Below are 12,174 nucleotides of genomic sequence, written 5' to 3' on the forward strand. Positions count from 1 at the left end.
AAGATCCCCGGTTCGGCCCCCCCAATATTTTTTGTAAGTCGGCATCCCTGGGTATGTAACGTACATATGCGAGAATTTGATTCAAGTCGATGAAAATATGCATGTATTCAAACTTATGGATGATGATTTTCTAAGTATATTCTCATAGAATATACACCAAGCTTCAATCCTGTTTACTGAAATGAATTCTCGTATCCTCGATGATCATGCTCAAAAACTGTTTACTTTAGTAAGTTCCTGCCGTCGGTTTGATAGACAATATAAGTTCATTTTATGTTTTTTAAATACCAACGGGGTCATATGTAAGAGGAAATAAATTAAATAGTTGTGTATTCTTTGATATTCTCGATGTGTCCTTTTACATCTGTCTCTGGGAAGTCCTCCACAATATCCAGGATCAATAACTCCAGAGAAAATTGACAGAGGCTAATCATAGAAGAAATGGGATCGGGAACTTCAGGGTCCATGGTTACAATAGCAGAGCAGGTGACTTTTTTCTCAAGGCTTATGAGACATTTCTTAATGTAAAGTTCATTGGCGCACTGGCTCCAGATTTGAAAGTTAGGTTATTACAGTGATGCTTCCGCATCAGGCTTTCCCATCTCATTTTTCTCTCATTTATGGGTTCACTATATCAGTAATAATTTTGGATCAACTTGATTATCTGGGTTCTTCTCGAGTCTTCTCTCAACTATAATAACGTACTATTTGTTTAACTGTATAACTGAACGTAACCCGAATAATTTCTATCTGACATCTGATACACCTCAGACAATTTTATTTCTGAAGGCTCATCGGTTAACTCATAATTCATACTTATAACTCATATGTTATTGTTGATGGTGAAATTTGAAAAATGTAAGGGACCCATATTTTTCCGTTTTTCAATCCGTCCCTTATATATCGAGCTATTCGCGACAAAAAATTACAGGCCTAACCCTATAGCAGATAATTTGATGACGTCAACAACTCATAGGGAGCGTGTCGCCCTTTCCCGCTATTCCTCGCCCTTGCGCATCGGCAGCGTGCGGTTTGTTGTCGATTACCTACACTACTCTGGTGAGCGATTACTTCGTTATTTGTACGGGTAAATGAATTATATCCCCAATTACGTCTTCAACTCGTTAAAAGTGGGCGGCGACATAAATGGATTATTATTAGAAACTTACGAGAGAATGCGTGATTGGGGAAGATTTTTTCTTTCGCTGTAGCATATCCCCTAGCATTTTTCTAAAGAATTGCGATTTCAGGTCTGAGTGTACTGCCCCTTCACAAAGCCCTTAAACCAAACGTAGCACCCAAATCCTGCACATCAAACCACGATTCTCGGGTCTGAAACAGTTGCCGTGACACCACTGACGGCAATTGAGTCCAATGGTAAATGTCGACGGCACGAGAAGATCAAGGGATTTGCGATGATGTGAGGACGTGGTAAGGGTCGGAGGAGGCGATGAAGCCGTCGAATTCCCTTCCCTCCTCCCAAAGTACCCTCTCCTGAAATACCCCCCGACGATGTGATAGTCTCGAATGCTCTGAGGCGCCTGGAGTGGGTTAACATGGCGCGCGCGCGCACTCTCACCAATATGGGCAACAATGAGCGTATGATATGCGGCGCCCGATATTATGTACCTCTATGTGTGCGGCGCGATTATTGTCTCTTTTCCCTCCAGGGTCGGCCGGCCCTGGATCCAGGGGTGGGTGATCGGACGGCTCTTAACACGAGGCGGCGCGGCGTGACGCGTGTAGGATATGCTGCGTGCTTGCGTTCGCCCGAGGAGGATCGGTGCGTGCGTTCAAATCTCTCATCCTATGACCACGCCCCCTTCTCGGAAGGAGAGCCAATGGCGTCGCCGGAAGAGGCCGCGCCCACCAACCTCCCATTGGTCGGGGGGCGGGGCGTTCCCTGGTGGGACTTCTTGAGAGAGAGAGGTGGGGGGGGGGGTTCAAGAGGGCCTCACCATCCCTTCCCCCAAAGCGCACCCCTTCCGATGCTAACAATGCAAACCCCCTCCCTGCCATGCTATCTGCCTTCAGAGGGGGGCAATAGCCACCCACCTCATTCCATTCCCCAGCTCCTTATACCTCCCTCCTCCGTCAGAGCAGAGAGGAATACACAAAGCACTCCCTTCCACTCACTACACGCAATACGATGAAATGACGATCGCTTTAAGCCGCGTTACAAATCAGCTGAGGCAAACCTCCCAACGTGACCGTTTCGCCATGTATTTCAAAAAGGAAAATACGCAGAATTTGAGACCAATGCTTTCAGTCACTTTTAGTGCTTTAATAGGTACTTCAATCGTCAAGTAAGGCTCCAATATTTATTTCCTCTCCAGCGGAAAAAATGTAATTAATTTGATGGAGGCTAGCCGGAGACCAGAAATACATTTTTAAATGTTTTGTATCATTTCATGTATCGTTGAAATTTTCAGAGTATTTTCTTGGTACTGCACTTTATTGACTGACAGTTTTATAACGTAGGCATTGGAGCTATAATTTCAGAAAATCATTTTTTTATATCCCCTTTTTTATTGACGCACTTATCTCCCCTATTGCTGTAGTAGAAATCAAATTATGTTCGTTATATAGAAATCATAATACGATCGGTACGAAAAGCTGATACAGGCGTAGTTAACTTATCAACGTAATGATTTAGTATCCTAATTCTTAGGAGCCTTATTTTGCTTGTAAACCTTGACATAACGTACGTAATGGCCAAGCCAATTTTTCATCGCAGGAAAGGACTTTTTTCTGAATCGCCCAGTGGCTAACTTAAGACCTTGAATAGAGCGCAATGCTTGAGGCTCTTTATTAGACGGCAACATGCGCAATCTATTGACTTCATCCGTGGGAGAGGTATCGTCAATCCATAGTATCGACTTGAGTGTACGCCTCTGCATCATCGACTTTTCTCTCGCTCTCATCTTTATAGCAATTCCGAACCCCTTCTTATCCCATCCCCCACACTGTGATGGGAGCGGTGGATGCATCTCTAGGGGAGGAAAGGGAGGGGGGGCAGAGGCCAGGGGTGGGGGCCGGACCCCAGGGGGGGGGCTGTCTTTTCACACTAAATGGTGTTCGTTCCTCTCTCCACCAAGAGAGTGTTCCTGAGTGATGGAGGGGTTTGGGGGTAGTTTACGGACTCCCCCATTCCGCCAACCCCTTTTCCTCATCCCCACCATTCATCCCCACCACCCTATCACATCCCGAAGTCCCGCCCGGCAAAAAGAAATACATGCACACATTATGTGCTCTCGCGCCACGAGTACATATCGTATATGTATGCCCACCCATTCGAATGCTGCTTGCTTCTCGTACCTGCCTTGGCTTCTTCTTTCCCCTCCCCGACTCTCTTCCCCCTCCCTCCATCTACCCCCCTCCAATCTTCCCTCTCTCTCTCTCTCGCTCTCCCGCTAGTCTCTCTCGAGCATTTCGCCCACATCTATCTCTCTCAACGCCAGCCCTGATCACCCTCGGCCACCCCTGAACCACGCGTGTCCTTCCTCCGTTGTCGTCGGCGATGGCCCACCACCGAACCCTCGTAGGATTGACCCCGTTCTGTGCTTGTGTTGTTGCCAGTGTTCATCCTTTTGGCCGTGAGTAGCGGCCATGTACCCGAACGTGCTGGGGCCCTCGCCCGGGGCGGCGGCCCCCCAGCAGTGCGGCCCGCCTCCTTCCGGCCCTCCCGCCTCGCCCTTCGCCAAGGTCACCTCGCCCTTCCTCATGGACAACCTGCTCAAGGAGACGGAGGACTCGAGGGGCAGCAGCCCCGGGCAGCCGCCCCCGCCCTCGCCCCCGCCGCCCCACCAAAAGCAGCACCACCTCACCCTGGGTATCACGGCGGCGTACGGCGAGCCGCAGTACGGCCCGCTGACGGCCTCCACCTCCCCCGCCTCCTCCACCTCCTCCTCGTGTTCCTCCTCGTCCTCCGCCCTTCCGGCGTGCCCCTGCGACGACAAGGGGCCGAGGGAGGCCCACTGCGGGCCCCCGACGGCCCTCGGGTGCTCCTCCGAGGCCCCAAAGGCGGCACCCGTGCTCAAGTTCAGCGTCAGTGCCATCCTGGGGCCGGAGAGCGGCAGGGCCCCCGACAACCCAGGTGAGTGGGCCCCCCCTAACGGATACACGGGCCACGTCCGGAGGTGGAACCTCCACGTTGTGTGATCAAGACATTAATTAGGATTGTGTTATTAGTTATGTTTGATGTTTTCCGTGTGGAGTCTCTCATTGTCGAAAATAAGAAGTTTCGTCAGGTGGTAGAACAGCAGCTTTATTTTGTTACAACTGGCCGCCCAAATGAGTCGGCTCCAATGGTAAACAGGCACTTCAGGATGGATATACTGGTCTGACTCGTGGGTTCTAGGAGTGACAGTTTCCATCCTTAAAATATCTCAACTCCGAATTCGCCAACGATAAAATTTAGTATTAAGTGATTAGCACTGTTTTGAGTAATAGCTCGTTACTTCGCCCGGAGTCGTCTCTTTCATTATCATCTTCAGTGGTAATAAATCCTTGGGTTGGCTTTACGCAGCTCTCCTATAGTGTCCTATCAGCCATTAATTCTTCTGTTTTACATACTTCTTGTCCTTCCACTTCCCTTCTTGTCCATCTGTTTGTCCCTCGACTTTTGTCCTCACAAGGTCTTCTTGCCTCAATATATATAAAGCCGATTGATTTGTTCTGCCTTTTTGTCATAGGCTTTCATAAGGCTTCTCTTCCCTTGAGCTCTTCTCGGGACTTTCTCATTGTTCACCTGGTTGATCCATTTGATTTCCATCATTCTTCTATAGCACCACATGTTGAATGCCTAAACCCTTGATTTCTCTGCTGCTGTCTCTGCCCATGCCTCACTTAAGTAGAGAAACTCCAAGGAGTCTTTTTATATCCGAATTTAAAAGTTACATTTACCGGCAGTTGACATTGTAAATGGTCTTCTGAATATGTCACCATGCCATTAAACCCGTTTTGTAAAAGTAAATCAATGCAATTCACCAATGTTGACTCCCCGGGACATTAGGCAATGTTCGGGGGTGAGAGGATCCACCCCAGAATTTCCTACCCCCTTATTTTTCCATCATAAAATTTTGTGATCAAATGTGCTCCCCGTACCGAAATGAAATAATTGACCTCAGCCGCTAGAGACACTGTTCACTTAATCGATTTATTAATCACGTCCCATTAAATGGTAGGTTCATAGGTAGGTAACATTCCATTGGCATTGAAAGTTACGGAGACAGAGAATTTTAGCCATCATTATTTGATGAATAATGGTAGCTTTGCAGGTAGAGCAGTTGGCAAATTTTCAAACCCTATCTTGTGTAAACCGGAATGAATTTTCAAATCAGTAATACGGTACGCTCCGTAAGGTTACCCTAAAGCCCTTTATGTTTGGTATTCAGACTCCTGGCGTTTAGTTTGGAGAAGCCTTTCCTTCTCTCATCCTAACCAACCTTTACATTGAAGTTTCAAGGGAACGATTATTTTTGGCAGGAAAACTCTCTGATTAGTATTTAAAAACCACAAAATTTATCCGAATGTTTTAAAACTTGCATGTGGGAAGATCCCCGGAACAGCATTTTCCTTGCGGCAAATCTTGGTATCTGGTAGTTTTTCCTACCGTAAGTTCAAAACTACTTCTATACGATGGAGTCTCGGCATTATTGCAACGTTTGACTGCATTACGTCGTGTATTGTGTATGATACGTGAATGCATTGTTGTATTGCTTCGCGGAGAGAGTTGGCCAGAGATTAAGATCATACCGATGCCCGATCTCATATCAAGTTCATTTCAGCTCGCATTTTGAGTAAAGGTTGGAATCATGGCGTAACATGTGACTATACCTGGGAGCTAGACGAATGGAAACATTAACCTTATGAGTCAAAATAGGTTTGGGTACAATGTAAGCCTTGAAGCGTGCGATATTTTTGATAATAAGTCATGCAATCCGTGCTATTTTTTCAGGTTAATCTTATGAAGTTACACGCTTGCCAGCCCTTTTACTCACCTTGTTCGTGTTCCAATCTTAATGATCCGGGGATCCATGATATGTTCAGCCATTTTTTTTAAGAAATCAAAACAGAATTTCCTCCCACCTTTATTTATAAAGCACGATTAATTTCGTGCTGTATCAACATTATCAAGACGTAACATAAATCGCGAAGTAGATGGTATATTTTCCAGGAAAATTTTCAAAATATACAACAATATTCGTCTTCTTCCTCACATTCTAACCTAAGAAAATCGTAAATTATAAGAATATGCAATGAATGAAAATTCGTTGTTTTTACCGCTTCAGGTCAATTTGTGACATTTTCCATTGGCGTCCTGCCAAGCTTCTCAGGCCACACATTTATATCCAGCATGATCCGTCCACGGACCTAATTTCTTTCCTATTGGAATTTTTCGCATAATAATCAGAGAAGACTTCAATTCAAAATTTTTAATGAGAAATTAGCAATTCTATGAGCAACACCACTATATAGAGCTTTGTAAAGATATTTTGGGCCAAATTTACTATATTAATCTCAATTCTCCAGTCTCAATACATTTACGTTATTTTTCAGACAGCAACAATTTTAGTTATAGAGACTATTGCACTTCTTTCTTTTTATTATCCTGATAGGCTACACTTATCGGTCGCCGTGGATTTCTACTCTCACTCCAAGTAAAATGAATTGATTGGTTCTTGAAATGATCGAAGCTCTCCTTTTAACAGTATTTCCAGACGAAGACAAGGATTTTTGGGAATGGTGCAACGTTTTTCCTGGACTGTAAAGGCCCCAAAAAGGAACGAAAATGCGGGAGTAACTGAAAATAACCCTCCTTGATTCCATTTTCGCAAAATTGTCTGCACTTGATTGTGGAAAGTGGTGACAGCCAACAGCAACATGGGAAGACCACTTCCAGAACAGCGTATTTTCCGCATTGCTACCATGTCAAAACCTTGATCGACCGAGGAAAAGTATAGTGGGATAGATACTCGTGTGCTTTCTTTGTGACTGCGAAGCTTGTGTTCCTTCTATACATGTATCAAAGGGCCTATAGGAATGACGTTATAAAAAATATTAGCGATTGTGGAATAAATTAAATTTATGGCCGGAGTTTGTCTTGTTTCGCTGCATATTCCTCCCAATCCTTTTTCACTCTACGTAAAAACGTCTTCCGTTTCGACACGGCATAGTAGTTATCCCTTTTATTTATTTACACAATTTCATATGACTTGATAAACTGAGTTGGTAATCGCAGGTATTATTCCAGCCTGTATTACCTGTATTTTAATCCTTTGGACAATATTCTTTTCGGGAAAACTTATTTCCAGAATTTTTGAATATTTATTATTTTATTATGTTTATTTATTAATTATTGCGGACGATATTTCGTTAATATTGATAGTAAGAAAATATTGTTAACCATAAAGAACTTTCTTTGTGCCGTCTTGTCACAAATTTTATAATTTCATTTTAGGATATTTTATTTGGTTCATAGTGCCAGAGCAGTTGTTTTCATCATGGATACAGTTTTAGGGATCATGGATACAGTTTTCATCATGGATACAGTGCTTGTTTTTCACGAAGCAGTGCTAATTGCTACCTGCGGGAAAGAACAGAGAGACTTGAAATACAGAATGCATTTCTGCAATGCATTCTTTGTTCGCTAGTGGCGAGCAGGAGCCACGCTTAGGCGCCTGAAGATCGCTGTCTATCTCTCCCGCCTCTGCGAGTCAGCCGTCAGATGTCATGTTGGCAAAGGGACCTTCAGCACGTACTTTCCTTTCCAAAATTTTGAATTTGTCATGTTGTTACTCGGTAACTACAGGAACCATTGTAATAATATGACATGAAATGAAATTTAGTCCTACGTTTTCTCAATATCATTAGAAACTCATGTTTGCATTTTAAAATTTTTACACGACTTTGCCGTAGGAAAATTTTTAAATGGTAAAGTATTTTTTACAAATTTTCAAACAATTCGAAATGTATAGTTTTTATACGCTCTAAAAAACGGTAACCCAATTTTCAACGCTACTTTTTCGAGAGGTAAAAATTTATGCTCTGAGATAGGCAGTCATATATTCGATTGTTTGGACTCTTATACCGTTTCAAGCAGAAGCTAAGCACTCTAAGCGGGGATGACGTTTTCTGAGCGTCAAAATTCATACTTACCTATTTTCATAAAACGGCGGATATGAAAAGGCTAATGTAAGTTTGAGTTGATTACGATACTCGGGAGAGGTAGATATGAATTTCCTTTCATTTCCATTGTATTTTATTACAACTTATCGAGTTATTACCAAGATACAACACTTGAAACTCCGGTATCTCGACTTTTCGCAAGTGTTTCAGGCTCCTCTACACATAACGCTCGGGAGAACCCGTCGTGAGCCGTCGAGCAAACATCTCCTCGACTTTCCAGGCAACCGCACTGCCGGCCGGCCGCTCCGGGTCGAGACTTCCGAAAAACTGAGGCACTCAATGGCTCGAAGTGGCGTGTTCTTCGTCGGAATTCAATTTCACGTGTTGTTGGCGGATTGAAGCGGTCAAAGTCAAACCCATTTTATTTCGTACTCTTGAATTTAATTCTTCATTTTTCACGGAATGTTTCGCAAAAGCTGTACACATATTTACAAATCCCATATCCAACATTACCTTAGTGCGTTATATTAGTGCTACATTCTGTACCAGGCTAGCTTGGCTTGCATGTTCTATACAGAATATTCATTGCTTCTATCACCCATATTTTCCCTACCCAAACCTTTCTTCCCCAATCGAAATTGTAATACAAATATCGGTGTTTCTTGATTGAAGCTTTCGCGGCTCATGATGATTAAAAATAAGTCACATACGGGTGTATGCCGCGTGTCGTACTGGAGATTGCCCCGACGTTTCGCGACCGACTGCTAGTCACTTTTTCAAGGGAATAATGCTGGGATTGGTTTGAATTGCATTGGATTGAAAAAGTGACCAGCAGTCGGTCGCGAAAAGTCGGGGCAATCTCCAGTACGACCGACACGCGGCATACACCCGTATGTGACTTATTTTTAATAAATACCGGTGCTTTGGTGGAGTTAGACACATTGAAAATGATGATTACCCGTCTACACCTGGGCCGATGCATGTTTCATTTAAGTATGGATAATAACTACAGAATTTTTTGTTACCATCGCCAAGATAGAAAAACTCCATGAGATAAAACCTCATTCAGTTGTTTTCATGAATCAATATTCCCTTTGCGGCTCAATTCTTACGTGTGTTTCGTTTTATTTTAATGTATCATGTCCTTCTAACCGCCAACATGCATCCGTTTCGAAAGACTAGCTCTCCCTGCTAGCGCTACCTATGCCTTTGCCAAGGGATAAATTTCAGTGCCTATTCAGGTTCTAGCTTCTGGTATGGGATGAGAGGGTACGTCTACGTATTAGCGTGGTTACGGTTCTAATTCAGGGCTCCAGTTGGTCGTAAGTTCCTTGGATTTTCCCAGAACGAGACTGAGGACATATACTACTATATATATATGAGGTACCAGAATTAAAACTAGACTGATCAATACTATGCACTTTTTATCTCGAATGGAATGTGACACAGCTTCCGCACGTCCAGTGGTATTTTGTATTTTTTGTAGTGCATTACCTACTAGTTTAAAACCTAGGCTACAATCTTGTAAAGTTTTCAACGCATAAAGAGCAAGACCTATCTCACATCACAATTGATGGATACCTGTATCTCAAATATAAAAATATTTCTTCCGAAAAAATACTGAGAAAAAATGTTCATAGCTAAGATACAGGCAATGGTCTATTTAAAAAAAACACCACTTTTGCGGTAACAACGTCAGTATTTACATACGCTATTAAACAGTTCCATAATCAGCACTCTGATTAGAGGACTGTAATATCTAATAATGACTTGTAGCTCTATGTAGACGTAATGTTCATTTGTCATAAAAAAATTCATAAAAGTTTTAGTGATGAAAATTCTTGTGAAGGAGTGAAAAGTATTGATAATTTGTGCTCTTAAAATGGAGTTATCAAAGTTATCGTAAAACATGATTCATTTCCTAATGGGACAGAAATGGAAGATAATTATTAGAGTATTCTACCAGCCAAGTCAGGTTTACTTAAAGTATTTTGCGAAACACCTCGGTTGTCCACTCTTCTTACTTGGACATGCTTTTCAATTCACAATACGGCCTACTCTGTTTCACTGTATCCATGAATCGAAAACTAATTCACTTCCTTCCTCGCTTGCTTAACATTCTTCCCTTTGACACCTCATTTTTAGATTACCCTCCCTGCATAGTTCAATCTCCATCGAGGCCTTCCGTCTCCTCTATTGGGGGTTTATCTATCATCTAAGTGTTTCTTCTTCTCGCCCGCTTTCTAGGAACTGTACTTCGTCGTTCCTTTTCTTCTCCGTCCTCCTCCATACCCACATCTCGATCTTCGTCTGATACACCCTTTCAATATATATTGAGGCTCGGTTACACTACGACCCTCCCGTAAAACCTAAATACAGATTCACTAAATGTGCCCTATACCCCACCCATATTCCTGATCCCTAATTATCCCTAACCACTATGCCATGACTCAATTTAAAATATAATCAAGTGATTTTTTGCTGTCTGAAACCAACTTAAAAAGCGAAACACCCAGGAGACAGCCAGTTTTGGCTGGGAACTGCGGATTACAAAACCAAGGGATATAAGTGCAAGTGCGATACAATAACCGGTTTGAGTCAATACAGAAATGCTTGCACGCGAGGATGAACACGAAAATCCACCGTGTAACCACCCAACATTTACGAATGTATGAGCATAAAAAAGAACATTCTCTAATTTGCTTCATACATTCGTTAATTCTCCGTTCCATCCACCAAAATCGTTAATGCATTCACGCATTACATACTACCTACGTATTACTCTATCGGGGTAACCAGGCCTCTTAACGATAACTCCGTGAGGTGTTAATTTGATTAACTGAAACTTGTTCTTTCCCTGTCATCTTCATTCCTCTTCCCCTCACCCAGTCTCACACTCCCCCCCCCCCTTTCCTTTTTCACTCACCTTTCAATTACCAATTTACACACCACCTTCGTCTCTTCGCCCATCTTCCTTTTCCTCCCATATTCCTCTTTCGCCTCATTTTGCTCCCTTAATCTCCCTCCATTCCTGAAGATGATAAGTGATGGGCACGCGATCGGGTAATGATGGAATATTTTGAATCATTTGAAATAACACTTAAGAGGACGCACACCTTCCTCTCAACAGGTCTTTTTTGTGACGAATCGGTCATGTAAAACTTACCTTATCATTTTTAAATTTTCAGGGTGATCAAAGTAGACACATTCCTACATTTTCTTGTATCTGAGGAATTATAAAATATGCATCCAAGAAAATAATCATAAAGATTAAAGTTCTGTAATTTGAGATACTGATTGATGGTAAATGTTGAAAACTGTCAACTTTATGTACCCTGAAAATTTCAAGGTGGAAGCAAGTGTTTCAAGCAAGTAACCCTCCGCCAAAATGGACCGATCGGGCAGGAAGTATGCTTCCTAATGCTACATCATGGTCTAATTTCACAAGGTGCCCGAATGTTCCCGAAATTGTATAAATAGGAGCTTATTTGAGGTCTGCGTTTAGTTCCCTTCTAGTTCAAGGGTAAGTCAATGCTGAAAATTGCGTGGTATTTATTATTCTATCTATCATGTATTGAATTGGGTGAGGTAATTATGAATAGCAATTAAATACAGACAAGTACATGAAATGAACATTTAAACGCCTCATAAAAATCCAGGTAGCTCTTCAATTAGGTACGTTGAGGTTATATATACCTGAGCAGTTCTAAAATAGATAACTTTTGTATTATTACTAAAACCTGATATTATAGTATAATTTTATTACTATAGGTTTATGAACTGATAATTTTTCATACAATCATGATACATTGTAAATGAAAGGAAAACTTAGACTGTGTTTCATCTACATAATAATCAGGGTATGGCGATATGTATAGAATGAAAAAAATAAATAAAATGCTTTGCCCAATTCGTCGAATAGCATTTCACTTATCATTGCGTGGGCCGCCCTGTGAGTTGACGTCTCAAGTCTGAAATTCGTCTTGTAGGAAGATGACTGTGGCGTAACTAGTGGAATACTTGATCGGTAATCAGTAGATCCGG

General features: G+C 42.4%; 1 protein-coding gene across 1 annotated transcript in view; it reads left to right on the forward strand.

The window, feature by feature from the left end:
* The first annotated feature begins 441 nt into the window (after positions 1 to 441).
* LOC124153258 (homeobox protein H2.0-like) overlaps positions 442 to 12,174 on the forward strand; it is a 126,666-nt gene continuing 114,933 nt past the window's right edge. Inside the window, exons 1-3 of the mRNA XM_046526355.1 lie at positions 442 to 486; positions 1,671 to 1,929; positions 3,605 to 4,096. Of these exons, the coding sequence (XP_046382311.1) occupies positions 442 to 486; positions 1,671 to 1,929; positions 3,605 to 4,096 (796 nt within the window). The remainder of the gene's footprint in view (positions 487 to 1,670; positions 1,930 to 3,604; positions 4,097 to 12,174) is intronic.

The sequence above is a fragment of the Ischnura elegans genome, chromosome 2 (assembly GCF_921293095.1).
Source record: "Ischnura elegans chromosome 2, ioIscEleg1.1, whole genome shotgun sequence".
Taxonomy (NCBI): domain Eukaryota; kingdom Metazoa; phylum Arthropoda; class Insecta; order Odonata; family Coenagrionidae; genus Ischnura; species Ischnura elegans.